The 27,104-nt window shown below is 45.9% G+C and overlaps 1 protein-coding gene across 7 annotated transcripts in view; it reads right to left on the bottom strand.

Moving 5' to 3' along the window:
- The window catches only part of B4GALT6 (beta-1,4-galactosyltransferase 6), a 313,677-nt gene that overhangs the window by 197,463 nt on the left and 89,110 nt on the right, over positions 1 to 27,104 (bottom strand). For all 7 annotated transcript variants that reach the window (XM_033929542.1, XM_033929543.1, XM_033929541.1 and 4 more), the window contains one exon: positions 5,128 to 5,238. In XM_033929542.1, coding sequence (XP_033785433.1) covers positions 5,128 to 5,238 — 111 coding nt within the window. The remainder of the gene's footprint in view (positions 1 to 5,127; positions 5,239 to 27,104) is intronic.

The following is a 27,104-nucleotide window of genomic DNA, read 5'->3' as shown; positions in this document are numbered from 1 at the left end:
TGTCTTCTTCCCTGCCAGCGTCTTCTCCCTACTCTCTCTTCCCCATTTCCTTTCAGCGTCCTTCTCCCCCCATCTTCCCCATGTCCTGTCAGCGTCCTTCTCCCCCCTCTGTCTTTCACATGTGCTTTCAGTGTCCTTCTCCCCCCCTCTGCTTCCCCATGTCCTTTCAGCGTCCTTCTCCCTCTCTGTCTTCCCCATGGCCTTTCAGCGTCCTTCTCCATCCCCCCCGTCTTCCCCATGTCCTTTCAGCGTCCTTCTCCACCCCTTTGTATTCCCCATGTGCTTTCAGCGTCCTTCTCCCTCCTCTGTATTCAAGTGCTTTCAGAGTCCTTCCTCCCGTCTTCCCCATGGCCTTTCAGCGTCCTTCTCCTCACTCCTTCTCTACCGCCCCGGGTGCAGCACAGCCGGCCAGGTCCCCTTACTTTTGTGGCACTTCCCCGACCGACTGACAACAGCCCCGGTCCGACAAACCTCCCTGCCCTTAACTGCAAATCTAAATTACCTTATTACAGCTGCTGTAAGAAGATAATTTAGATTCGCGGCTACAGGGCAGGGAGGATTGTCGGACCGGGGCTGTTGTCGGTCGGTCGGGGAAGTGCCACAAAAGTAAGGGGACCTGGCCGGCTGTGCTGCAACCGGGGCGGGGTGTGGCGGGGCGGGCCGCCCCCTCCCTTGGTAGCCACTCGAACCGCGAGGCTACTCTCCTCCTTACCTGCACTGCCTGCAGCACAGAGCCAAACAGAAGTCTTCCCGACGTCAGCGCAGACGTCAGGAAGACTTCCGTTCGGCTCTGTGCTGCAAGCAGAGAAGGTAGGGAGAAGAGCCGCGCGACTGAGTACATCCAGCCCCGCAGGAACCCCGCGACCCTCGGAGGCGTCCTCACGGGATCCCCGCGACCCTAGGGGGCGTCCCCACGGGATCCCCGCGACCCTAGGGGCGTCCCCACGGGATCCCCGTGACCCAAAGGGGGAACCCGCGGGATGCCCGCGGGTCCCGCGGGATTCCCGTCGTCCCCATTCCCGTGCAGCTCTCTAGTCTGCCTGTCTTTTCATTTTTTTTTATGGGGCAGATAATTTGCTTATGTAGCACACACAAAATATCTGTGCCATGGGAAAAAATAAATAAAAAAAAGACAGGCAGGCCTGACAAAAAGCCTGCAGACCTGTCGGTAACTCGGTTACCAATAGGTGTGCAGCAGTTGGGTTTAACAATAGTAAAACCTGATTCAAAAAAGCCAAGCAATTATTAGTGAATCAATCACTTGGCTATTTTGCATGGTTTTTACTAATTTCATGGGAGGATTGGGATCGGATCGCTACACAGGTTAGTGAATCAGTCGGAGGGAAATCAGGTTGCAAAGGGCTCGCAAACTGATTGGTACACGATAGGTTTGCTTAGTGAATCTAGCCCTAAGAGCCAGAGTGAGAATTCACTGCCATACTGCTGGAAAAGCTGTCCTCAAGCTGATCTTCGGGCTGCCGGTCTGACATGCCTCCATCCCTGTGGACTACAGACAGTGCACAGAGACAGGTGAAGGTGTGAAAACGCAGCCTGCACGCTGCGGAAAACCACTGAGCCCCCTAAGCGTGAACAGTCTGCGCTCGCCATTCTCCCCCACCCCCTCACTGCTTAACAGGGAGTGAGTTAAGGTCAAGGACAGCCCTGACATCCAAAGAAGAATAGCTGACAGGTACCCCGAAGGGATCAGGGATTAGCCTGTCAGCTACAGATCAAAGCCTGTGATTTCTCAAGCAAGCAGCACTTCAAATGTCCTTAGAACGCGAATGAACCGCGAAAGGGAAAGAAAGTACGTTGAATTAAAAATAAATTGGAGAAAGCAGAACACACGGCAACCACATGCAAAAGAGAAAGACTGGTGGGAGGAGCTAAGCTAGCCTGTGATCTAACCCTAGAGGCAGAGTGAAAAACTTATAATTCTCTTCTGCAACCCAAGTGAGTAAAGGGAAATAACCTATGGTCTAGAATAGTATATTGCAAACTATGTGCCTCTTGAGATTCCAAGGAAGAGAAGCGCTGGCCAACTGACTTGCCTCTCACTGCGAGAGGTACCTCCTGTAGGGCCAGAGGTTCACGTGCTAGTGCTGCATGTCTACTGGCAGCATCTTCCTGCTGAAGTCGCGTATCTCCAGGGACTCTTGCCTTCCGCGTCTTCTCCACACCCCTGTAACAGCAGCGGCAGCTCAGTGTTTTTAACTTGGCACCGAGTTGTTGCTAGGATTAATTTAGATGCGGTTTCCTCAGCCTCGGGCCTTTGCTAGGCCAGCCTATTTCAATGATGCAACTTCCTCTTTCGTCAGAGGTGGGCCAGCCTAGCAAAGGCTCCGAGGCTGCCTGAGGAAACTGCGTCTAAATTAATCCCAGCATCAGCTCTGTAGCTTGTGGCCAAGTTAAAAGCACACTGAGCTGCCACTAGAGACAGGAGAAGAACTGCTTGGCAGGGGAGGAAGGAAAGGGAAAGGATGAAGGGAAAAGGGGTACTGCTGGACCTTGCAGAAGGGGAGGGAAAGGAAAGATGCTACACACTAGAGGGGAGAACGAGAGCATGAAGAAAAATTGTTACAGATGTGAGAGTGATGAGAGAGAGAAAGTGTGCAGGAGGCAGAAAGGGTTGGACTCAGGGGAGTGGCCAAGATGGCGGCGGTGAGCTGAGCGGGTAAAGACTTTTTTTCCTTACAAAATGCCGCATACAAAGCGCAAAGGCACGATCCGACAGGGGTCCTTACCTTCGGATTCGTCAACGCCAATGCGACAGACGCTGTTAGACTTCACCGCCAGAGCTCCTCTTGATGTTGGAGACCGAGGTGCCATAGCGTTGTCTTCCCAGTACTCAGAAGATACGCTGGAGCTGGAAGTCTCTCTCTCGTCTCCTGACCTCTCTACTCCTCCGTGTCCTGCGACGGAGACGCCTGAGCTGGAAGGAACACCTGATACCGAAGTAGTTGCAGGATTGTTCCTTCAGGAGGGCAGCACAGGTGAACATGGACTCGCGGTGAAAGGAAAACGCTTAGGAGCTGTGGGTAAACACACAACTCCATCGGAGGTTTCCCTTGTGGATGTTTGGGAAATGCTCAAGAAAATGGAAGGAACAATTCGTAAATCTACTGAAGAAACAGCAAACCTGGTAGGCAGAATTTACTCTCTAGTCAAAACAGTTGATGAACTTAAAAATGATACAGAATTAAAGTTTCAAAAAACTAATGAGGACATTATTTCATTAAAATTAGTCAATGAAACTTTAATAAAGGATATGTAGTTATATTACATTACATTACATTACATTAGTGATTTTTATTCCGCTTGTGCCTTGCGGTTCAAAGCGGATTACATAAGAAGAGAGCTGGACATTTCCAGGAGGGTACATGACATTGGAGAATACAGATTGAGGGTATAGACTAATGACAGAGAGAGTGTGTAGACATAATAACAATGGAAGATAAATCAGGTTACATTACTATACATATCAAATATTCTGTTTCCATACGTTGGTAGGCAATCGGTTTATATATTTATGTCTTATATCTCTTTTAGATTAGGTTTCGTTCCCACACACATCTGAGTTAATACAGGGTTGGTGGTAATGATCTTTTAATTTCTGTAGTTCAAAAGTGCTTTGTAATGGTTTGATATGTTTCAGATGTACATATTTATATTGCACTGTTCATATTGGAAAATAATAAAACTCAATTCAAGTAAAACTAAATTCTTTTATGCCTCTCCTTCCAATAAGATATTAGAAAAAGACCTGATGTTGGATGGGATCACTTATGCTATTGATTCAGAAATTAAAAATTTTGGGTGTCTATTTGGACAGGAATCTAATCTTTGGTTAAGAAATGCTTCTTCACTTTATGGAAGTTACGTACAATCAAGCCTTATTGGAGTCCCTCGGCATTTAGAATATTGGCTCAGTCTCTGGTACTTAGCACACCAGATTATTGTAACTCAGCTCATCTTGCAGGTCAACGGTCAAATTTTGATAGATTACACAGGGTTCAGAAAGCAGCAATGCACTTGATCTTTAATTTGAAGAAATCAGATCACGTTACTCCATATTACAAAGCGCTTCACTGGCTGCCATTTGAGGCCAGAGTATTTTTTACATTTGGGACTCTGTTACAAAGCTTTATATGGTCAGACTCTCAGGTATCTACTTCATCAATTTATGTTTTTTTAAGATAGATCACACATTACGGGTTACTTCAACATTTGTATTTCCTCCTATGCAAGGTTATATATACAACAAATTTTTACATCGAACAGTAGCATATGAGGCAGCTAGTTGGGACACTGAATTATGTATTTTGTTTGATTCCTCAGGCTTATATATGTACTTTTGAAAATTACTGAAAGCTTCTTTATTCGTAAGATTTCTAGGAAATTAATGACTGTAATATTAATTTTGCAGAGGCACCTTAAGGAACTGATTTACTCAAGTTTCTTTGTTCACAGACGCAGAATAGCACAGCAGCCTTAGTAAATAATTTTCTAAGACAACTACTGCTGATCTGCGAGGTAATTCCTGCCCTTCTTCTCTGCCCTCCCCCCCCCCCTCCAAAAAAATTTAAAAAAAAAATCACTGTGGACAGCTTTGGAATCTTAGGGAAGGAGAAATGAGAGAGATTTGGGCTGCTGGTTCCTACATTTTGTGGCTTGCCTTAAGCTTACTGGCTTCAACATCTTAGCAGTTTGAACCTGGTGATACCCTATGTAATCAAGAACACCACAGGCTTGTTGTACTATTGTAACTTAGATCATATATATCAATCCAGGATTTTAATTGTTTAATATAAATCTTTGCACTACAATGAAACTACATAAAAACATCAAATTTCAGTTTGTTCAAAGTAGGTAGTTGAATTTACCTTAGGTTTAGCTCTAGTTATTTTCAGAACAGGATTTAAATATCTGTGTACAATTTGCAAAGCAATGAGTAAAATGAACTATTTCATATTAAAGAGCACACACTGTACAAATCTTTATATATTTCTCATTTTACTTTTAGCATAATTGTCAATTTTGTTTTGATCAGTAAATTAGAAAAATGCATTTTAAAATGTTTTTGACAAGTTAATCAACAGAATTATCGACTGAATAAAATAAACTTACGCATGAAAGGCAACTTTTCTGGACAGGGTTGATGAGGAGAATAAGTAAAATTTTCTGGAAGAAATGTTGCTTCATCAATGTAACCACTGGAATTGCTGCTCTTGGGATAATCTTAAGCAAAACAAAATCAATTTATTTCATTAAAATGAGTACTTATAGCGCATGATATAACATGAAAGGAAAATCAGATGTCTAAAGCAGTGTTCTTCAACCGCTGGTCCGCGGACCGGTGCCGGTCTGCAGAAATTTTCTGCTGGTCCACATTCTTCAGCCACCGGGCCGGCTCCCTGAGTGCTGTAATCCACAAAGCCATGGGAAAAGGTGAAGGTATTTCTTATGTTCTTATGTCCTGCGCCTGAACCTGAAGCCTTATCTCTAATGTCGCAACATCAGAGGGAAGGCTTCCAGATAAGGCGCAGGATGCTTGTGAGAAGCCGTTGCCCACAGCTTTGTGCAATGAAGCATTCAGAGAGCCAGCCCAAAAACACTGCGTTGATTGCACCATAGACCGGCCCAAAGATAACACCAGGGGGCAGGCCAGAAGGCAAGGCACATGGAGGGAGAGAGACAACAACGGTAGGGGAAATGCTTTTTTTTAAAAAAATTTAGTGAGTGATTTATCTGTTTTTTTAATTTAATGATTGCTTTATCTGTTCAGAAAGAAATGTGTTTGTTTCTTTTCCTCTGGGGTTGTACTGCTTGCAGAGTCTTGCATCTATTTTAGTTTGTTTGTAAATATTAGTACTTTTAGTTTTTGGTCCTGCATTTGCATGGGGTTATCTGTTTTCTGGTAGGAATGAATGTTGAAAAGCATATAGTGTGCTTTGTGTATTTTAATTTTGTGGTTAACCATTATGTGTTGTTAATACAATTATATTGTGTGTATATATGAAAAATTAATGGAAAAAAACGGTGTTACAATTAGTACTATAATGGGGGCGGGGTCTGGGGCGGAGATTGAGTGGAGATGGGCACGACTTAGCCTAATGGTCTTCAACTGCCAGTCCGCGGACTGGTGCCAGTCCACATAATAATTATTTTATTTCCGCCAGTCCATAGGGTGTCAAAAGGTTGAAGAACAGTGGTCTAAAGCAGTGTTTTTCAACCTTTTTACACCTATGGACCGGCAGAAATAAAAGAATTATTCTGTGGACCGCCATCGGTCCGTGGACTGGTGGTTGAAGAATACGGTGCTAAGTCGTGGGCCAGACCCCACCCATCTCTACCCAATCTCCACCCCAGACCCCGCCCCCATAATAGTACTAATTGCACCTTGCACATCCCGTGCCTCATCTGGAAGCCTTCCTTCTGACATTGTAATGTCAGAGAGAAGGCTTCCAGTACAGGCGCAGGATACCTGTAGGAGCCACTGCCCATGGCTTTGTGCACTGAATCAGTTAGGAAGAGGGAGCTGGCTCAAAGATAACGCCGCATCGATCACACCGTGGACCGGCGGTTGAAGAACACTGTTTTGGGCCTGATGCACGTGCTGGCCCTGTGGACCGGCAGGAAATTTCTGTGGACTAGCACTGGTCCATGGACCGGTGGTTGAAGAACAGTGGTCTAAAGCATAGCAGATTGAACCATTCCATTCTTTACTTTAAGATTAGGTACACATGAGTTTTTCCCTCACCTACTCATATATAGTCCAGTTCAGACTAGAAACAAATATCTTAAATTGATACATATGATTCTTCAAATAGAAACATAGAAACATAATGGCAGATAAAGGCCAAATGGCCTATCCAGTCTGCCCAGCCACAGCAACCATTCTCTCTTGCTTGTAACACAAAATATTTTTTTTAAAACCCACCCCCATCATATACACTGTACAGGGTAGGGTGGTCCATAAAAATATGGTAAAACTTCAACCTTATCAGAACATGACTTCTATAAGTCTGAATATATTCTACCTCATATATAAGATATGGTTAAAATTTGAAGTACTTTGGGACAAATTTAGAGGTTGCTCATGGTCCTACAATATTCTTATAATGTGGCTGGTTATTCATAACAATGTGGGTAGAAACTTACTTAATACAGTAAAACCTTGGATTGCAAGTAACTTGGTATGCAAGTGTTTTGCAAGACAAGCAAAACATTTTATTAAATTTTAACTTGATATGCAAGCAATGTCTTGCAATACAAGTACATATAGTATACACACATCACAACATCAGAACTGAGCTAATGGTGATTCTCTCTCTGACACTGCAAGAGTGTAGTGACTGTTCTAAACAAGCAAAGTCTTGCAATACAAGTACAGTGGTACCTTGGTTTACGAGTACACCGGTTTGCGAGTGTTTTGCAAGACGAGCAAAACATTTGCAAAATCGGCACCTCAGAAACCGAGCGTGGCTCGATTTATGAGCGCCCCCCCCTCCCCATGCAATCCGGCACCCTCCCCCTGCGATCCGGCATCCCCTTGATGCGATTGGATACCCCCCCCCGCCACTTCTTACAGTCATCTGGGCACCGGCACCAGCAGAGGAGGACGATCTTCGGGCACCGGCACCAAGCACAGGACATGCCGGTGCCGATGCCCAGATGACTGTAAGAAGCGGCGGGGGGGTGCCCAATCGCGGCAGGAGGGGTGCCGGATCACGTTGGGAGGGTGCCGGATCGCAGGGGGGTCTTCAGGGGGAGCAATGCTGGTTCTCATGGGGGGGGGGGAACGTATAAAAGCGAGTTTCCATTATTTCCTATGGGGAAACTCGCTTTGATAAACGAGCATTTTGGATTACTAGCATGCTCCTGGAACGGATTATGCTTGTAATCCAAGGTATCACTGTACATACAGTATACACGTGTCACATCATCACAACTGAGACGATGGTTCTTCTCTCTCTGACGCTGCAGGAGTGTAGTGACTGTTCTAAATGAGCGAGGTCTTGCAATACAAGTGCATGCAATATTTTGTATTAAAGCTTTTGGGTTGTGGAACGAATTGTCTGAATTTCCATTATTTCTTATGGGGAAATTCACTTTGATTTACGAGTGTTTAGGATTACAAGCATGTTTTCGGAACGAATTATGCTCATAAACCAAGGTTTTGCTGTACTGGTTGGATACTAAAAAGATTAGGTTCTTACCTTAATAATATATTTTCCAACAGATAGAATGGTATGCTGAACCAAGGGTCTTGCATCTGCTCCCACGAGTCCATTGCAGGAGATACTGATCACTGTTTTTAGTACCTCCTCATCCTCCCTGCTCTCTATTGCCCCCAGTCAGTTGGTTTCAAAGCCAGCAACAGCCCTACAGGACAGAATAGGAGAACAGGAGGAGAATGAGGAAAACGGGGAGACCCCCCCTCCCCAACAAGACTTTGATCTGCTCATAAACACACCTTGGAGAGGAAAGGAACAAATCTTTATTAGCAAAAAGCCAAATTGTGGAACTCTGGGGAAACCCTTAACTAACTATATACATTCAATATACAATGTCTTCCAATTTACAATTGCTGGCAGAAATGTCAGAGACGCAGCCTTCAGGCAGAAGGAAGTCCAGGCACGCAAATTAACAACGATGGGCAGGGGAGGGGGGTCAGCATCCATCCCTATCTACTGGAAAATATATTATCAAGGTAAGAAACTAATTTCTTTTTCCAGTGAAATAGGGCTGGTATGCTGAACCAAGGGACATACCTAAGCAGTCCCCAAAACCCCAGGTGGGAAAGAGCCTGCCCTCAAAATTGAGGCTCCAAAGGAGGCGTCCACTTTAGCTGCTATATTCACCCTATAAAATTGGTTAAAGTGTAAAGGGACGACTAAGTTGCTGCCCTGCAAATCTCATCTCTCATCCAGGAAGAGACAATATTTCTCATCGAATGCGCTCAAAGAGCAAAGGGAGGCTGCCTACTGCAGACAATGTAGCAGGACAAAATAGCCAACTTGATCCATCTTGAAATGGTAGCCTTGGATACCGGCCTCCCCTTGTTAGCCGGATTCGTCAACACGAAAAGGTGGTCAGAGACACGAAAGTTGTTCTTAACCTCTAGATCAGAGGTGCCCAATAAGTCGATCGCGATCGACAGGTCGCTCGCTCAGGCGACCCCAGTCGATCGCAGAGCGGGTTCCCTTCCCTTCTCTTTTTTTCCCCTCCTGACTAGCCCGCTCCTGAATTCTGCTGCTGCCGCCGCTGCTCAACATTTAAAAAAAAAAAAACCGGCTTGAAGAACTTATGCTCCGGGGGCTAACGTGTGCTTGTACCGGCTTCCCTTCTCTTCCCTCTGAAACTGGAAGTTATGTCGGGGGGGGGGGGGGGAAAGAAGGGAAGCCGGCACGCACATGTTAGAGCCCAGTTCGCGGGCTAAAGAGGGAGACAGGTCAGTGAAGCTTGCGATTTGCTCTTCTTGTTGCCAGGTCCTGCCTACTTTCTGTTTCCTCAAAGGCAGGACCCGGCAGCATTTCTCCCAAAAGGTCGATCTTGGGCCGATCAGCCATCCTCTCCCCGACGTCAATTCTGCCGTCGGAGAGGAAGTTCTGGCCAGTGGAACTTCCTCTCCAACGGCAGAATTGACGTCGGGGAGAGGAATGCTGGTGGGCCCGAAGCAGGGAGAGATTGGCCGGCGGCCTGTTATCCGATGGCAGTGGCAGTGGCTTGGGGGAGGGCAGGGAGGGAGAAAGAGGGAAGGCAGGGAGACAAGGAAAGAAGAGAAACAGAAAAAAAGAAAGGGGGCATGAAGAGAGAAAGAATGAGAGGGAGGGAGAGAGGAAGAAAACGTTGGGGGGGGAATGAGGTCAGGAGGAGAGGAAGCATACAGGCTAAAAGAAGAGAAGAAAGATTGGATGCATAGTCAGAAGAAGAAAGTGCAACCAAACACTCATGAAATCACCAGACAAGGTAGGAAAAATGATTTTATTTTAAATTTAGTGATCAAAATGTATCTGAATTTATATCTGCTGTCTATGTTTTACACTGTGGTCCCCTTTTACTAAACCGCAATAGAGGTTTTTAGCGCAGGGAGCCTATGAGCGTCGAGAGCAGTGCTGGACATTCAGCACAGCTCCCTGTGCTAAAAACTGCTATCGTGGTTTAGTAAAAAGGGAGGGGGGTATTTGTCTGTTTTTGTATGGTTGTTAGTGAGGTGACAGTGCATAGAGTCATCTGGTTTGACCTCTTTGAAAAACCCTGGATTAGGAATGATGATTAACATTTTCTATGCGTACAGTGTGCTTTGTGGGTTTTTTTTTTTAAATTTTATTGTTGGTAGATCATTTTGACTTGGTCATTTTAAAAGTAGCTCGCAAGCCCAAAAAGTGTGGGCACCCCTGCTCTAGATAATGCAAGATAGCCCTCTAGACATCCAGCACCTTCAAAACTTTGTCCTTCTTCTTAGAACCAGAGGGCTGGAAAACTGGAAGTTGAACTTCCTGGTTGATGTGAAACACCAAAACCACTTTGGCAAGAAAGAGGGAACAGACCTCAATGGTACCCCGGCCTCCATGACACATAGGTAAGGGTCCCCGCAGGACAAGGCTTGCAGTTCGGAGACATGCCTCACATAAACAATGGTACTAGAAACACTGTCTTGATAGTCAGGTCCATGAGGGGGGCATCTTACAAGGGCTCAAAAGGAGGCCTCGAGAGCCATTCCAGCACATTGTTCAAACTGGTGGCGGTAGCCTTAGAACACCTTTAAAGGATATGACAACAGACTTCCGGTGATGTCATAGGGTTGAGCAGACACTGAGCAGTTCTACTCCCTTCCTTGAGTCCCATATCATCAGCTATAATCTGAACTTTTGATCGAGACCTTGACCCTTGTATACCTGCTCATACCTAGTGTAGTACACTTTTTGGAGCATCGGTGATCCTCTACATGACCTCCAAACTGGTCCGAAAGGAGCGTGACTCATGGCAAGTCAACTGAAACCAAGATGGCATCGGAGCAAAAGTCTCCTAGTCTATCAGTCAGCTCCACGTGGACAGAAGAGATAATCGTAGACATCACGGCTGCGGTCGAGGCCACAATAGATAAAAAGCTGCAACAATTTTTTATAAAATTGACACTGCCCATGAGCGTATCAACAGTATGAGCCTCGAACTTGATGGTGCTCAGCACCAGGTAAGTGCCTGGGTGCATCTAATAAAGGCATGTAGTAGTAGGATGGATAAACAACTAGCCCAGAAAGTGGATGACTTGGAAAATCGGGCCCGAAAGACTAATTTCCGCTTGGTGGGTTTCCCGGAGCAGATCGTAGATCAGGGGTAGGGAACTCCGGTCCTCGAGAGCTGTATTCCAGTCAGGTTTTCAGGATTTCCCCAATGAATATGCATTGAAAGTGGTGCATGCAAATAGATCTCATGCATATTCATTGGGGAAATCCTGAAAACCTGACTGGAATATGGCTCTCGAGGACCGGAGTTCCCTACTCCTGTCGTAGATGCATAACTCACTGAGATTCTGGAGACCTGGATCCCTCAATTGCTCTCTTTGGACTAGAGAATGACAAATTTGTTCCTGTCCCCGCAGGAACTCAATTTCTCCACCCTGTCCTAGCAAGTTTTGTCACTGTCCCTGCTCTATTCCTGTAAGCTTTGATATAACTGCACAAGCCTCGAACTCATGCATGAACGGGGCAGGGACAGAAAAAGAACTCACAGGGAGAGGAAAATGAGTTCCCATGTCATTCTCTACTTTGGATATTCGCCATGAGAAGATCAGAGTGGAACATGTGCACTGTATGGAGCCTAAGGGCCCCGAGTGGTCATTTTCAAAGTTTTGAATTTTATCCATAAAACCAATCCTGCAGGCTATTCGGGCAAAGGACTACAGCACGAAAACAAGAACATTTTATGCTTCCAGAATTATTCCACTACTGTGGAGAATGGCTACCTCAGAGTGGGGCTTTGAGTCCTATGGTGTATTTGCAATGTAGCAAGGAATGGGACGTGCACTGAGAAGTGGGACACTTGGGGGAACAAGTAGGGGATGGGAGCTGGCAGGGATTGATTTGTACAGGGACATGGGGGGTTGTGGTTGTGGGGGTTAAGCGCTCCAGTGTCGGGTTTTCCTTCCTTGAGGTGGAGCCTTAGTTGGCTAATCTTCGAAATGATGGGTGTGGGAGGTCCAGTGGATGCTGGGCGCTGGATCCCTGGGACTTATGCCAGGAGTCTGCAGATTACCATTATATGGAATGACTATGGGTGAATCTGCTTTACAGGTATACTCGTGGAATGTGACAGGTATTAATTCGCCAGTTAAACAAACCAAGATATTGCAAAGTTTGAAAAACTGAGAATGCATATCGCCTGTCTCTAGGAAACCCATCTTTCAGATACTGAACATGAAAAATTGGGTAGGGGATGGGTTAAGGAGGTCTATTCCACAGGCACTACCCATAGCACAGGAGTAGTGAAACTATTGAGCAAGTATTTTCTCTATACCATAAGGTTTTTAAGGATGATGGGGGACGCTATCTGCTGTTACACCTGGACGTTCAGGGCCAGGAGATGGTACTTGTAAACATCTATGCCCCAAACGTTTAGTATGGATTTTTTTCCAGCAGCTGATAAGTCTATGTGCACCATTCCAACATTTTCTCATGATGATGGTGGGTGATTTTAACTAGCAAAAGAATCAGCAAAAATATGAGAAGAGGACACCTCTACCCAAATGATGAAGAAAGAGGGAAAAAAAACAAAGTAACAAACAACGTAACATACAAAAAATGTAATTATAGGCTGAAAAAATGAAGCCTATATGAGAAACTTTAGGGGCTTCAGTATCGGGGAACTGCAAAGAAATGAAACATTCTATAGCAGTAACCTCCGGGCTAACCAATTTGTGAAGGCTATTAAAGCCCAAGTGAAATTGCCCAATACATCATCTTGCCTCCTAAGTGCTCAAACGTATTAAAAAAAACTAAATCAACATATGAAAATTAACAGTTTATGGTCTGTTTATTCCCTCTTTCCCCATTCTCCTCCAAGTTCAAAAATAATATATAAGTCAAATGTCCACAATGTATATCGATAATGTGATAAAAGTTCAATGGAGAAAACCAACTTATCTGAATTCCAATAGCTGGAACTATCCGTTACTGGCTGAAATAAGTCCTTGGTGTATCTGTCATTGACTGAAATAAGTCCGTATGTTACCCAATTTTAACGCCATTCTTGACACGATTCAGTTGATAAATTCTTCCTACGCTTATATATATCCCTGTATCAAGGTAGTCACGTGATGTGCTGAGCGGAGCGAGACGTGTCTTGCTCCAGCTCCGGGACCCCGGGTCCTTTCCCTCCTATTTTAGCCTTTAAATGCATCTATACCCTTTGTATCGAGATGGGAGAAGTGTATAGGCAGGTTTGTTCACCAGCTCAGCCCGGCTATGAGTGGGAGAGCTACACGAAAAGAAAAGGAAAAGGACACGAGATTGCAGAAGACGGACCCGAAGATGTCGGCGGTGGAATCGGGCCCCGCGCTTCCCTTATCTGAGGCGCACATAGAGGCACTTTCGGCGTCGTTGGTGCGTGCCCTAGACTCCCGATTTGACCTTCTGTCAGGGCAGCTTTCTTCTTTGGAGTCTCTCCTCACCGAGACAACCAGGCGCACTGGGGAGCTGGAGGCGCGGGTGGCATTGGTTGAAAACACGCACACCTCCTCCGCGACTGACCTGCTTTCCCTACGGGAGCAACTGCGGTGGCAGTCGGACAAACTTGAAGATCTCGAGAACCGCTACCGGAGGGACAACCTTCATCTAGTGGGCCTGCCGTAAGCGGTCTGACTCCTGACTCTTGCCCGCTCTGGAGTCCTGGCTCCAGCCAGAACTTCCACTGCCGTCTGGCATGGGGCCATTACGGATAGAGCGTGCACACCGCCTGGGCCGGAGAACAGAGGACCACATCCGCGCTCAGGTGGTCATACTTAAAATCCATAATTATGCCCATAAAAGCCGAATTAATGCAGCAGTACAAACTAAAGAAGAATATCATCTGCTATGACGGGGACCCGATCCATCTATTCCAGGATTATTCTCCAGCTTTACAAGAGCGTTGTTGGAGTTTTTCCAGGGTGTGTACAGCACTCTATGATCACAAACAACGTTTTATGCTGCTCTACCCGGCACTCCTGAAGATCTGGATGGGCACCGGGTGGAAGACCTATGACACCGTGGAAGCAGCCCAGAAGTATTTGGATGCCTTGCCTTCGGAGCCTGAACCCTCAATTGCATCTTGGAGCTGGCGGGTGGTGACTCTGGATTCTTGGAGCCTGTCTGGGCCTTCGTTGGTCTTGAGGGTGCCCTTGTCCCTTTTTGGACCTTCCTTCTTCCGCACACTGCGGCCCCAGATGGCTAGTTTTACTGGGTGCATTGGAAGGAATCTTTGTGTGTGTGGGGCTAGCTATGTTTGAGATTTGTGTGTGTGGGATATGGATTTTTCCTGGTTGTTTGCTTGTGGGGGAGGGGAGCTTGTCTGATTGAGTTCTTGTTGGAGGGGCCCCAGTTCTCTAGTGCTGGGCTTTAAGGAGCCCAATTTTGTTTTGCTCCTGGAGCACTGCTTCTGCTTTCTGGGGCCCTAAGGCCGGAGGCTGGAGTTTGTTTCTCCCCCACTGACAGCCTATCATTATATTCTCTCTGGGTAGCACTTGAGGCTCAGTATGTCGGGCAGTATTCTGGCTTGGTAGGGGTGGTGAATGTGTTGGATTTGTGGCTGAAGTGTGTCATTTGGGGTATTTTTGGAATTATCTGAATGGAGGTGAGGGCTTGGGGCCTGCACACATCCAACGTGTTCCGTCGTTCTGGCCTGTTTAGATGGGGTGGAATAAGAGTAGCAGGTTGTGTAGGGCGGGGGAAAGGGGGTTGGTTGGGAGGGGGTTGGGTTTTGGGTTGGGAGGGATGGGGGATGGGACAGTTCTCCTTCTGTTGTTCTGGTGTCTAGTTTGTAGGGTTCATGATGTTACCCCTTAGCTTATTTCAACAGTGTGGATACTATGGTACTTGTTGCCCTGAGGGAGGCTGGGCTCCTGGGGTTCACCTATGTGCTCTTTCTCTGCTTTGTGATATCTTTCCTTCTTACCTCATAGATGAGTACCCCATTTAGGCTTACTTCTTGGAATGTTGGAGGCATAACGTCGCCGATTAAGCACTCCAAAATCTTGGCTGCTTTACAACGTTATCGCTTGGATATAGCTTGTTTACAGGAAACTCACCTGACGGATGCTGAACATCTTAAGTTGCGTCGGTCCTGGATGGAGGATGTTTATTTTGCGTCCTTGTCGGGACGTCATGGGGGTATAGCGGTGCTGGTCCGTAAGTCTTCGCCCTTAGGCATCCAAGTCTTGGAAAGTCCTTAGATGGTCTTTATCTCTTCTTACGTCTTACATTGGGGGATCTGAGTTATTTGTTATTGGTAGTCTATGGCCCAAATTCATCAGAATCTTCATTCCTACAACAGTTGGTTCATCTTCATTTTAATTTGGTCCGTGACCCTGATTGCGATAAGTCTGGTTCGCAGTCTACTCCCCTGGGGGCTAAAGGACGCCTTCTTGCTGAGTTCTGTGATACTCTCAGTGGTGGATCCTTGGCGTCTTTTACATCCTGAGGTCAGGGATTTTACTCACCTCTCTCTTGCCCACAACACTTGGTCGCGGATCGACTATATTTTTGTGTCTCCAGTTTTGTTTTCCTCTGTAGTATTGGCGGAGATAAGCCCCTTGAGTATATCTGATCATACCCCAATTTGGCTAGACATTTATTTGGATGCAGCGTACCTACGTTCTCCATCTTGGTGATTTCCCTTTTATTTTGCGCATGATGTTGAGTTTCGGCAATTTTTGCAATCCGAGTGGGATGACTACTTGACAAATAATGCCCAACATTAAGAAGATCCCGTTCTATTCTGGGAAGCAGCCAAGTCGATGCTTCAAGGTCAGGTGATTTCCTTTCTTTGTGCCCGAAATAAACGTATTCATCACAGCATCTTCACTTTGGAATGGGCCTTACGGGCTGCTAAGAAGGCTTTCTCCATTGCTCCTTCAGAGATCTCTAGGGAGCGGTATTTGACTGCTCAGGGAGCTCTCAATTCTCTGCTTCACTCCCGCTATCAGCGGTGGGCCTCTTATCATAAACATCGTTTTCAAAGGTTTGGCAGCAAACCAGGGTGCTTGTTGGCGCGCTTCGTCGACACTACCGCGGCTCGGAAACCCATTTTGATGCTCGGACTCCGGGGTGGGGGGGGAGGTGTATCTCGCACCTTGGAGGTGGTTGCGCTCCTCTTTGACTTTTTCGAGCGCTTATATGCAGCTCCGGATGATGCTTCCCCAGAGTTCTTGACGGATTATCTTCAGTCGTCTGGGTTGCCGCACCTTTCTGAGGAGGTAGTGACTTCGCTTAATAATCCGTTCCAAGTGCTTGAATTGCAATCTGCTATTAAGACCCTCCGCTCGGGGAAGGCCCCGAGGCCGGATGGATTCTCTGGTGAGTTTTATAAACTTCTTTCTCTGCAATTATGTGGCCCTTTGTTGGCTTATTATAACGCTGCTGTGGATCATGGCTCCTTTCCCCGTTTTGCTAATGAGGCGCTTATCACGCTGTTGTTAAAGCCTGGAAAGAGGGCGGAAGATCCTGGTGCCTATTGCCCGATCTCTCTGATTAACATTGACCCTGTGATCCACGAAGATCAAATTGGATTTATTTGCGGCTGGCAGTCGGTTTGCAATGTACGGAAGGTCCTTTTTGCACTAGCTCATTGTCAACATCATCAGATTCCAGCTTTATTTGTTAGCTTGGATGCCTCTAAGGCTTTTGACAGTGTTCATTGGTCCTTTTTATTTTGCACCTTTGAGTATGTTGGGCTTACAGGGTTCTTCCTTCGCGCCATTCATTCCTTATATTCTAATCCTCGGGCATCCTTGTTGGTCAATGGTACCCGCACAGACTCCTTTCCTATTCTCCGGGGCACCAGGCAGGGATGCCCCCTCTCTCCTCTACTTTTTCTCCTTGCCTTGGAACCACTGCTCTGCACTCTATGTACTTTTGAGGAGATGCAGGGTCTGAGGGTGGTGGGTGTGGTTTTAAAGACCTTGGCGTTTGCAGATGATATGTTCTTGATTCTTACTCACTCGGAAGTTTCGTTACCGTCTGCACTGGACCTTATCTCTGAATATGGTTTCCACTCTGGTCTCTCTCTTAATCTAGATAAGTCGGTTGCCCTTCCCTCTTGTCCTACAGTTCGTACGGCGTGGAGGGGTTCCTTTCCCTTACGCTGGGCGGAGTCTGCAGTGAAATACTTGGGGGTTCTTATTCCACTTGACCTTTCCTGCTTATATTATCTCAATGTGGAGCCCCTATTTCAGGCTCTTGCCCTCGTCTGCAATTATGGAGGGGCCTTCCGCTATCGACTATGGGCAGAGTGAGTTTATATAATATCCTTATTGTCCCTAGTTGGTTGTACGTTTTTCAAGTCCTCCCTCTTTATTTAACTTCTAAAGATGAAAAACGCTTGGAGCGGGTGGCTCAGAGGTTTCTTTGGGCGGGTAAGCGGGCTCGCTTACCTTATCGGCAGGCGGCTTCTCCCTGGTATAAGGGCGGTCTGGGCTCGCTGAATATTCGCTTTCTGACTGTCGGCTGTGGTATGTGTCATATTAATGATTTCTATCAGGATACTACTACTTTTACTAACACATCCCTTGAACTCTCTTGCTTTTCTAAGACTCACTTTAGTGCCTATTTTCATTCTGTTCCTTCAACTCCCCCTGAGCCTCTCTCTCTTACGGTTTTACATCGCCCCTTGAGGAAGGTTTGGCGATGGGTCTGTAAATTCCACTCTGTCAGTTCTATTTCCCCCTTTATGCCTCTGCGTTTCAATGGGCATTTTTTGCCTGGAGTGGATGGGGCCAGTTTCGCTCAATGGTCAGCAAGGGGGATTCATTACTTGTTTCAATTGGTGGAGGATGATGGGAAGATCAAATCCTTTGATCAGTTGTGTACAGAATTTGATCTCCCTTGTACTGATGGCTTTGCTTATATGCAACTTCATCATTATATTGGTTCCTTGCCCCCTTGCCATCTAACGGCTGATTGCAAAGAACTGTTATCCATGGCCTTCACTATTGGCTCCCAGCTCCCTGTTCATCTCAAATTTCATCATAGACATTTGAAGGATGAGTCCCCTTTGCTCGATCACATCCGATTGTGGGATGCCTGGGCTCGTGATCTCTCTATACAGTTGCCTGATGATGTTATTAGCAGTGCTGTCAAAAAGTTACCTGTTTTTCGTAAATATACTACCTTTTGGGAACAACATTATAAATTGGTTTTAAGACTGTATATATACCCTAAAAGGTCTCACCTTTCTGGGTTTAGAGCAACTGCTGCCTGTCACCGCTGTGATGCTCCTGAAGCAGGTCTGGGACATATGTTCTGGTCCTGTCCTGCCATTCAGTCTTTTTGGGAAGCTATTTTTCTTTTTGTGGAGCGGATCTGGCGGATACGCCTCCAATGTTCCCATTTGCTCTTATTTGGAGTTCCTCTTCACTTTTCTCCTCGACGACCAGGAACTGCTGCTTTCCTCAGTTGGGTAGTAACGATAGCCCTAAAGTGCATTTTGCTTAAATGGATGGAGGTGGAGAGTCCTGATTATTCTCTTTGGCGCTGTCGCCTGATTACCCTGTTGCAGTGAGAACGCAGAGATGTGCAGGACTTTTCTTCACTACTTGGGCACACGTTTCAACAGACATGGGAGCCTTTTTGGAACACTTTGACCCCAGTGGCTCGTAGTCGATTATTGAACTGTTGACCGGCTGCTCTGTTGCTTGGGACTGCTGCCTCCACCTGTTGCTTTCTCTGGGATTTTCTGCATCTCAATCCTGTTTGGTATCTTGGGGTAGACTTGAAGGAGGACTGGGGGTGGGGGGTGTTTGGGAGGTGTGTATCGGGGGAAGGGGTTGGTTTGTATTTGCCTTTATTATGAGCTTGTCTTCTCTGTTTGACTGTTTTCTATTTCCTTGTTCCTGGCCTGCTCCTTTGTGGTACCTGGTTTTGGGACTCTTTCAAGAAATTTGGGGTTGGGGTATAGGATATGTGGGTGAACTGGTGGGGGGGTTGCTTTTCTGACATTTAAAATGCGAGCTTGTTCTGTACTTTGTTGTACTTCTGTTTTTCTATTTGTTGAGCTCAACAAAATACATTTGACTATATATCCCTGTATCGTGCCTATGTTTCTGGCTTTGCTTTTCATGCTGGTCTGCTTCATATGTTTTGGTCATGTGAGAGGATACAAACATTTTGGTCCTTTGTTGGATTATATTTAGACCGTTTTGTATAAAAGGATCCCCTTGAGGGCGAATGTTCTGCTTTTTTCCCAGGTTCATTCTCTGGGACTGTCCAAGAGGCGGGGGGGGGGGATTTGTTGTTGCAAAAAGCTTCTTTAATGGCTAGAAAATGTATTCTATTACTGTGGAGACAATATGAAACTCCTACTACACCACAGAATGGTGGAAACCACTTCAAAGTAGCTTTTGCGTACTAGCGCTGTGCGCTCAAGTGTCATGCTGTAAGACCAAAGCGTTCCAAATCCTGAAGGGCAATCGGGCCCTGCATGAGTAGCCGGGGATGACAGGGAAGTTTGAGACTTTGATCCTGCTACAGTTGTACATGTCTGCATACCATGGACGTGTCAGTCAGTCTGACACCACAAGAATCACTCTTCCTTGGTGTGTCATGATCTTGCGCAGAAGACAGTCTATCAAGAGTCATGGAGGGCAGGCAGAGAGAAGACCTACATTTGGCCAGAGTCAGTTTTTAGTTTCCCAGTTTACATCTTTGACTGAAGAATCAATCTGCCTTCTGTTTGTAGCTGACACCATAAGATCAAATGTAAGTTGCCCCCTTGGTGAATGACATTGGCTACCGCTGTTGTGTTGTCTAAGAAAACTCAAACCGTTTTGCTCTGTAATATGCTCTTTAACTCCAGGAGCACCATGCAGATGGCCCGAAGTTCCAAGCAGTTGACAGACTATCCCCACTGCTCTTTAACGTTTACATGTCATCATTAGGTGCACAACTGGCCCAGCGGGGAATAAAATTATTTAGTTAGGCAGACGACTTTACAATCATTATCCCATTCGTTACTTCTCTCTCTGAAGCTATCCATATGGCAACTGAAGTACTAAACTTGATGGAACAATGGATGACTGAATTTAGAATGAAGCTTAATTCAGGAAAAACTAAATTCTTTGTAGCCTCGCCATACCCATTCGTCACTAAAACATCACTATGCATTAACAAACTCAGTTACCCTATCCAACCTACAATGAAGGTTCTGGGAGTAATACTTGACCGAGGCCTAACCATGAAAGACAAAGTGGACTCGTTGATTAGAAGGAGTTTCTTCACTCTCTGGAAGCTTCAGTCCATCAAAGCATACTTGACGCTTCAACATTCAGAATTCTGGTACAATCCCTTATACTAAGCCATCTGGACTACTGTAATATCGCCCACCTGGCAATCTCCCAGAAGAACTTGCAGAGACTACAACTGGTGCAGAACGCAGCGGTCTGATCATATAACCCCTTCCTACTGACTCCTGCACTGGTTGCCAATGGAGGCACGTGCGAAATTTAAGCTGGGATGTTTCTGCTTTAAGGCACTATACAGTTTAGCCCCTAAATATATAACTGACCTCTTCTCCTTCTCAACCAACAAACATAAGAGAAGCTCACACCCGAAGTTCGTCTCCCCACTGGTTAGAGGATGTAAATTTAAAAGACACCATCAACATCTCCTCTCATATCAAGCAGCATCATTGAGCAAAAACCTGGAAAAACTACTTAGGCATACAAACAACTATGGTGAATTTAGGAAATACCTAAAAACATATCTGTTCTTGAATTACCTAGGTAGCTGATCTGCACAATCTCTCCCACAACAACCGCTCTCATATTCTGTTAGTCACTAACCTCCAACTATGTAAGTTCTACTCAATTGTAGCATTCTTTTTAATCATTGTAAACCGCATAGAACTTCATGGTCCTGCGGTATATAAACTGCTATTATTATTATTGCTTCCTATGGGCAGGAGACCAACATCCCTGAACTGGATGATCTTTGCAATGTGTCCCCCAGCCATAAAGGCTGGTTTCTGCCATTAGAATCACCCATGATGAAAATGTGGAAGGTAACTCCTCTGGAGAGGGATAGAGAATTCAACCACCAGACCAAGCTATGACGGGCCTCCCCTGTCCAAAGATGTTGCTGTGCAATGGATCCCTCTGTGGGCATTATTGGAAAAGAAGCGCCTCCTGGAGCAGGAGTAAGTGCACCCCTGCCCAGGGGATTAGGTCCATGGTCATAACCATCAACCCTAGAACCTGTAAGTACTGCCAGGCCATCAGAACAGGAATGCTCTGAAATTCTCTTATTTGATGCAGAAGCTTTTCCCTGCAGGCCTATGGAACACTGCTCCCATTTTGAACTGGACTCGTAGGAATTCCAGGCTTTGCATTGGTTCTAGGTGGCTCTTCCAGAAGTTGACCACACAATCAAGATTCTATAGCAATTGAATCACTCAGCACTAGTCTGGCCTCAGATTCTGACCAGGCTCTGATCAGCCAATCGTCTAGGTACAGATGGACCTGTATGCCCATCCTGCATAGGTGAATTATGACCACCACCATCACTCTTGTGAAGGTCCGAGGTGCCATAGCCAGCCCGAATGGCAAAGCTGCTAACTAGAAGTGTTGCTCCAACACATACAACTGTAAAATACTTCCTGTGTTCCAAAAAGCACAGTTACTTACCGTTAACAGGTGTTATCCAAGGACAACAGGCAGAAATTCTCACATGTGGGTGATGTCACCGATGGAGCCCCGGTACAGACACTTTAAAAGTGCCTCGCCACTTTAAGACTTTCAAAAAGTTTGTGATAGGTGCGTGGTCCCTCAGTTCTGTGCACCCCTGCTTTGTTCACTACACCGGAATTTGAGATTTGGGAACCTTTCCACATTCATCAACGTATTAATTAGTGACTGGACCCTTGAGAAAGGCTTTGATAGCCGAAACACGGCCTATGTCAGGTCCATTAGTTTGCAATAAGGTTGATGTAGACATTTTCTTTACATTGATTGAAGAAATAAAGGAAAGTACACAGTTTGTTTTGTTGTTTAATTCCTCCTTTTTCTATGGAACATTGGGTCTTCCTGTTTTTGCTTCCCTCAGTTCAGTAAACCAGCTAAGAAGCCAACCCAGGAAGGTGGGTGGGTAGTGAGAATATCTGTGCTGTCACTGGATAACAGCTGTTACAGTAAGTAACTGTGCTTATCTCAGGACAAGCAGGCAGCATATTCTCACATGTGGGTGACCTCCAAGCTAACCAGAACGGGATGGTGGGAGTGTTGGCCTTTAGGAAAATAAATTTTGTAATACTGATTGGCCAAAGTGCCCATCCCATGTGGAGAAAGACTCCAGACAGTAATGTGAGGTGAATGTGTAAACCGAGGACCAGGTGGCAGCTTTACCTATTTCCTCAATAGGGGTAGATCTGAGGAAAGCTACTGAAGCTACCATAGCTCTAACTTTATGGGCTATGACACAACTCTCCAGTTGCAGTCCAGCCTGAGCATAACAGAATGATATACAGGAAGCCAACCAGTTGGAAATCGTTCTCTTGGAAATAAGATGCCCCAACTTGTTAGGATCATAGGAAATGAAAAGTTGAGGAGATGATCTATGCGGCTTTGTTCTGTCAAGATAGTAGGCCAAAGCTTACTTGCAATCCAGAGTATAAAGGGCTGCTTCTCCTGAGTGAGAATGAGACCTAGGAAATACTGGAAGCACAATTGATTGATTTAGATAAAATTCTGTGACAACGTTCGGCAGAAACTTTGCATGTGTGCGCAGGACCACATTGTCATGGTGGAACACAGTGAATGGTGGATCTGCCACTAATGCTAGAAGTTCACTTCTCTTCTGACAGAAGTTAGAGAAATAATAAAAACAACTTTCCAGGTAAAAAACTTGAGATGAGCCACAGACATTGGTTCAAACGGAGGATTCATCAATCTAGCAAGAACTACATTTAGGTCCCAGACCACTGGGAGAGATTTGAGAGATGGTTTCACATTGAACAGTCCTTTCATAAACCAGAAGACCAAAGGATGAGCAGTGAGCGGTTTACCCTCCACTGGTGGTGAAAAGCTGTAATAGCGCTGAGATGAACTCTAATAGATGTAGACTTGAGTCCCGAATCAGACCAATGAAGAAGATAATCCAGGACTGGAGCAACTGAAATTGATTTTGGATCATAATAATGACGAAGACATCAGGAGGAGAAATGCGTCCACTCCTGCCGATAACATTGTTGAGTGGCTAGTTTCCTGGAGGCTTCTAGAATAACTCTCACTGGCTGAGAGAGGTGAAGCTCAGCTGCACTCAGTCCGAGAGATATCAAGCTGTCATATGCAGAGGCTGAAGATTGGGGTGTAGAAGTGCACCTTGACTCTGCATAAGAAGATATGGAGATATCAGCAGAGGCTTGGGCTCCTTCGAACTGAGCTGAAGTAGAAGAGAGAACCAAGGCTGTCTGGGCCACCGAGGAGCTATGAGAATCATGATGGCTGACTCCTGGTTGACTTTGAAAAGAGTTCTCAGAATGAGAGTAGGTGGAAACGCGTAGAGAAACTTGTGTGTCCAATCCAGGAGAAAAGCATCTGCCTCTAGATGGTGAAATAAGTAAAGTATGGAATAGAACTGGGGCAACTTGTTGTTGTGTGGAGTTGCAAATAAGTCCACTTGAGGAGTGCCCCACTGAGCAAAGATGGGATGGAAAGCATCCATTCGTGAGGTTGAAGAATTCTGCTGAGCTTGTCTGCTAAGCAATTCTGTTCCACCTGAATGTAGACTGCTCTGAGGTAGATATTCCAAGCAGTTGCCCACAGCCAAATCTTTTGAGCTTCCTGCTTGTTTATATAAAGCACAGTTACTTACAGTTAACAGGTATTATCCAGGGACAGCAGGCAGCTATTCTTACATGTGGGTGACGTCACCAACGGAGCCCGGATGTGGATGCCTCACAAGCAGACTTGCTTGTTAGAAACTTGAAGTTTCGAGTCGTCCACACCGCACATGCGCGACTGCCTTCCCACCCAGCAGAGGGCACGTCTCCTCAGTTCAGATAGCTAGCAGAGAATCCAATCAGGGGAGGTGGGTGGGTTGTGAGAATAGCTGCCTGCTGTTCCTGGATAACACCTGTTATGGTAAATAACTGTGCTTTATACCAGGACAAGCAGGCAGGTATTCCACTCCACAAGAAAGGCTCCAAAATGGAGACAGCAAACTATAGACCGGTGAGTCTCACATCAATAGTGTGCAAACTAATGGAAACTCTAATCAAACGCCAATTGGATACGATCCTGAACAAGGAGAATCTACGGGATCCCCGTCAACATGGATTTACTAAGGGGAGATCCTGCCAATCCAACCTGATCAGCTTCTTTGACTGGGTGACGAGGAAGCTGGATGTTGGGGAGTCCCTGGACATCGTATACCTGGACTTCAGTAAAGCATTCGATAGCGTACCACACCGCAGGTTGCTGAGCAAGATGAGTTCTATAGGATTGGGCGACACATTGACGAAATGGGTTGGGAACTGGCTTGAAGGTAGGCTTCAGAGGGTAGTGGTGAACGGCACCCCATCTGAAGTGACGGAGATAATCAGTGGAGTGCCGCAGGGCTCGGTCCTGGGCCCGATCCTATTCAACATCTTTATAAGAGACTTGGCAGAAGGGCTCTGAGGTAAAATAACATTATTCACCGATGACGCCAAACTAAGCAATGTAGTGGGCAAAAGCACAACAGACATAAATTCAATGTCCGACAACATGATGCACGACCTACTCTTACTGGAGCGCTGGTCTAGGTCCTGGCAACTCAGCTTCAATGCCAAAAAATGCAAAGTCATGTACCTGGGCAGAAAAAATCCATGCAAGACTTACACCCTTAATGGCGAGATCCTAACGAGAACTGAAGCAAAACGAGACTTAGGGGTGATCGTCAGTAAGAACATGAAGATTGCCAATCAAGTGGAGCAAGCTTCATCCAAGGCAAGGCAAATCATAGGTTGCATACGCAGGAGTTTCGTCAGCCGTAAGCCTGAAGTCATTATGCCATTATATAGATCCATGGTGAAGCTCCACCTGGAATACTGTGTGCAATTCTGGAGGCCGCATTACCGTAAGGATGTGCTGAGACTGGAGTCGGTCCAGAGAATGGCCACCTGGATGGTCTCGGGACTCAAGGATCTCACGTACGAGGAACAGCTGGATAGGTTGCAGCTGTACTCACTCGAGGAACGCAGAGAGAGGGGTGACATGATCGAGACATTCAAATATCTCACGGGCTGCGTCGAGATGGAAGAAGATATCTTCTTTTTCAAGGTCCTGCGGCAACAAGGGGGCATCCGTGGAAAATCAGGGGCGGGAAACTGCACGGGGAAACCAGGAAATTCTTTTTCACTGAAAGGGTGGTTGATCGCTGGAATAGTCTTCCACTTCAGGTTATTGAGGCCAGCAGCATGCCTGATTTTAAGGCCAAATGGGATAGACACGTGGGATCTATTCACAGAGAAAGGTAGGGGAGGGTCATTGGGGTGGACAGACTAGATGGGCCATGGCCCTTATCTGCCGTCTATTTCTATGTTTCTATGTGGATGACCTCCAAGCTAACCAGAATGGGATGGTGGGAGTGTTGGCAATTTAGGAGAATAAATTTTGTAATACTGTTTGGCCAAACTGTCCACCCCGTCTGGAGAAAGTGAGAAGTGAAGGTATGAACCGAGGACCAAGTAGCAACTCTACAAATTTCCTCAATAGGTGTAGATCTGAGGAAAGCTACTGAAGCTGCCATAGCTCTAACCTTATGGGCTGTGACTTTACTGAGAAGGGGTAATCCAGCCTGGGCATAGCAGAAAGAGATACAAGCCACCATCCAGTTGGAGATGGTACGCTTAGAAATAGGGTGGCCCAACTTATTTGGATCGAAGGAAACAAAAAGATGAGGAGCAGTTCTGTCTGGTTTGGTGCGTTCCAAGTAGAAGGCCAAAGCACGTTTACAGTCCAGAGTATGAAGAGTTGATTCTCCAGGATGAGAATGAGGCTTTGGAAAAAAACACTAGAAGTACGATGGATTGCTTGAGATGAAATTCCGAGACCACTTTAGGAAGGAATTTAGGATGAGTACGAAGAACCACCTTGTCATGAACACACTGAATGGTAAGTCAGTAACTAAAGCTTGCAGCTCACTAACTCGTCGAGAAGTGAGGGCAATGAGAAACACCACTTTCCAAGTGAGATACTTCAGATGAGCCTTATCAATTGGTTCAAATGAAGGCTTCATGAGTTGAGAAAGGACAACATTGAGATCCCAAACCACAGGAGGCGGTTTGAGAAGAGGTTTGATATTGAAAAGTCCTTTCATGAATCTGGAAACCACCGGATGAGCAGAGAGGGGATTCCCTTCAATAGGCTGACGGAAAGCTGCAATTGCACTGAGATGAACTCGTATAGATATAGACTTGAGGACAAAATTGGATAAGTGTAAAAGATAGTCCAAAACAGAAGATAAGGAGGAATGCTGAGGCTCCTTATGATGAGAAGAACACCATGTAGAAAATCTAGTCCATTTTTGGTGATAGCATTGTCTAGTTGTAAGCTTTCTAGAAGCTTCTAAAACATCTCTTACAGATTAAGAAAACTGAAGAGGGGTTATGTTGAAAGGTACCAGGCTGTCAGGTGTAGAGACTGCAGGTTGGGATGAAGCAGAGATCCTTGACTCTGTGTAAGAAGAGAAGGAAAAACTGGTAGAAGGTATGGCTCCCTGCTGCTGAGTTGAAGTAGAAGGTAGTACCAGGGTTGTCTCGGCCACCGAGGAGCGATTAGAATCATGGTGACATGATCGTTCTTCAATTTGACTAGAGTCTTGAGAATGAGAGGGAATGGAGGAAATGCGTAGAGCAAAAGATTTGTCCATTCCAGA

Source organism: Geotrypetes seraphini, chromosome 2 (genome assembly GCF_902459505.1).
Source record: "Geotrypetes seraphini chromosome 2, aGeoSer1.1, whole genome shotgun sequence".
Classification (NCBI taxonomy): domain Eukaryota; kingdom Metazoa; phylum Chordata; class Amphibia; order Gymnophiona; family Dermophiidae; genus Geotrypetes; species Geotrypetes seraphini.
The sequence above is the reverse complement of the archived record's forward strand: the minus strand, read 5'-3'. Positions and strand labels throughout refer to the sequence as shown.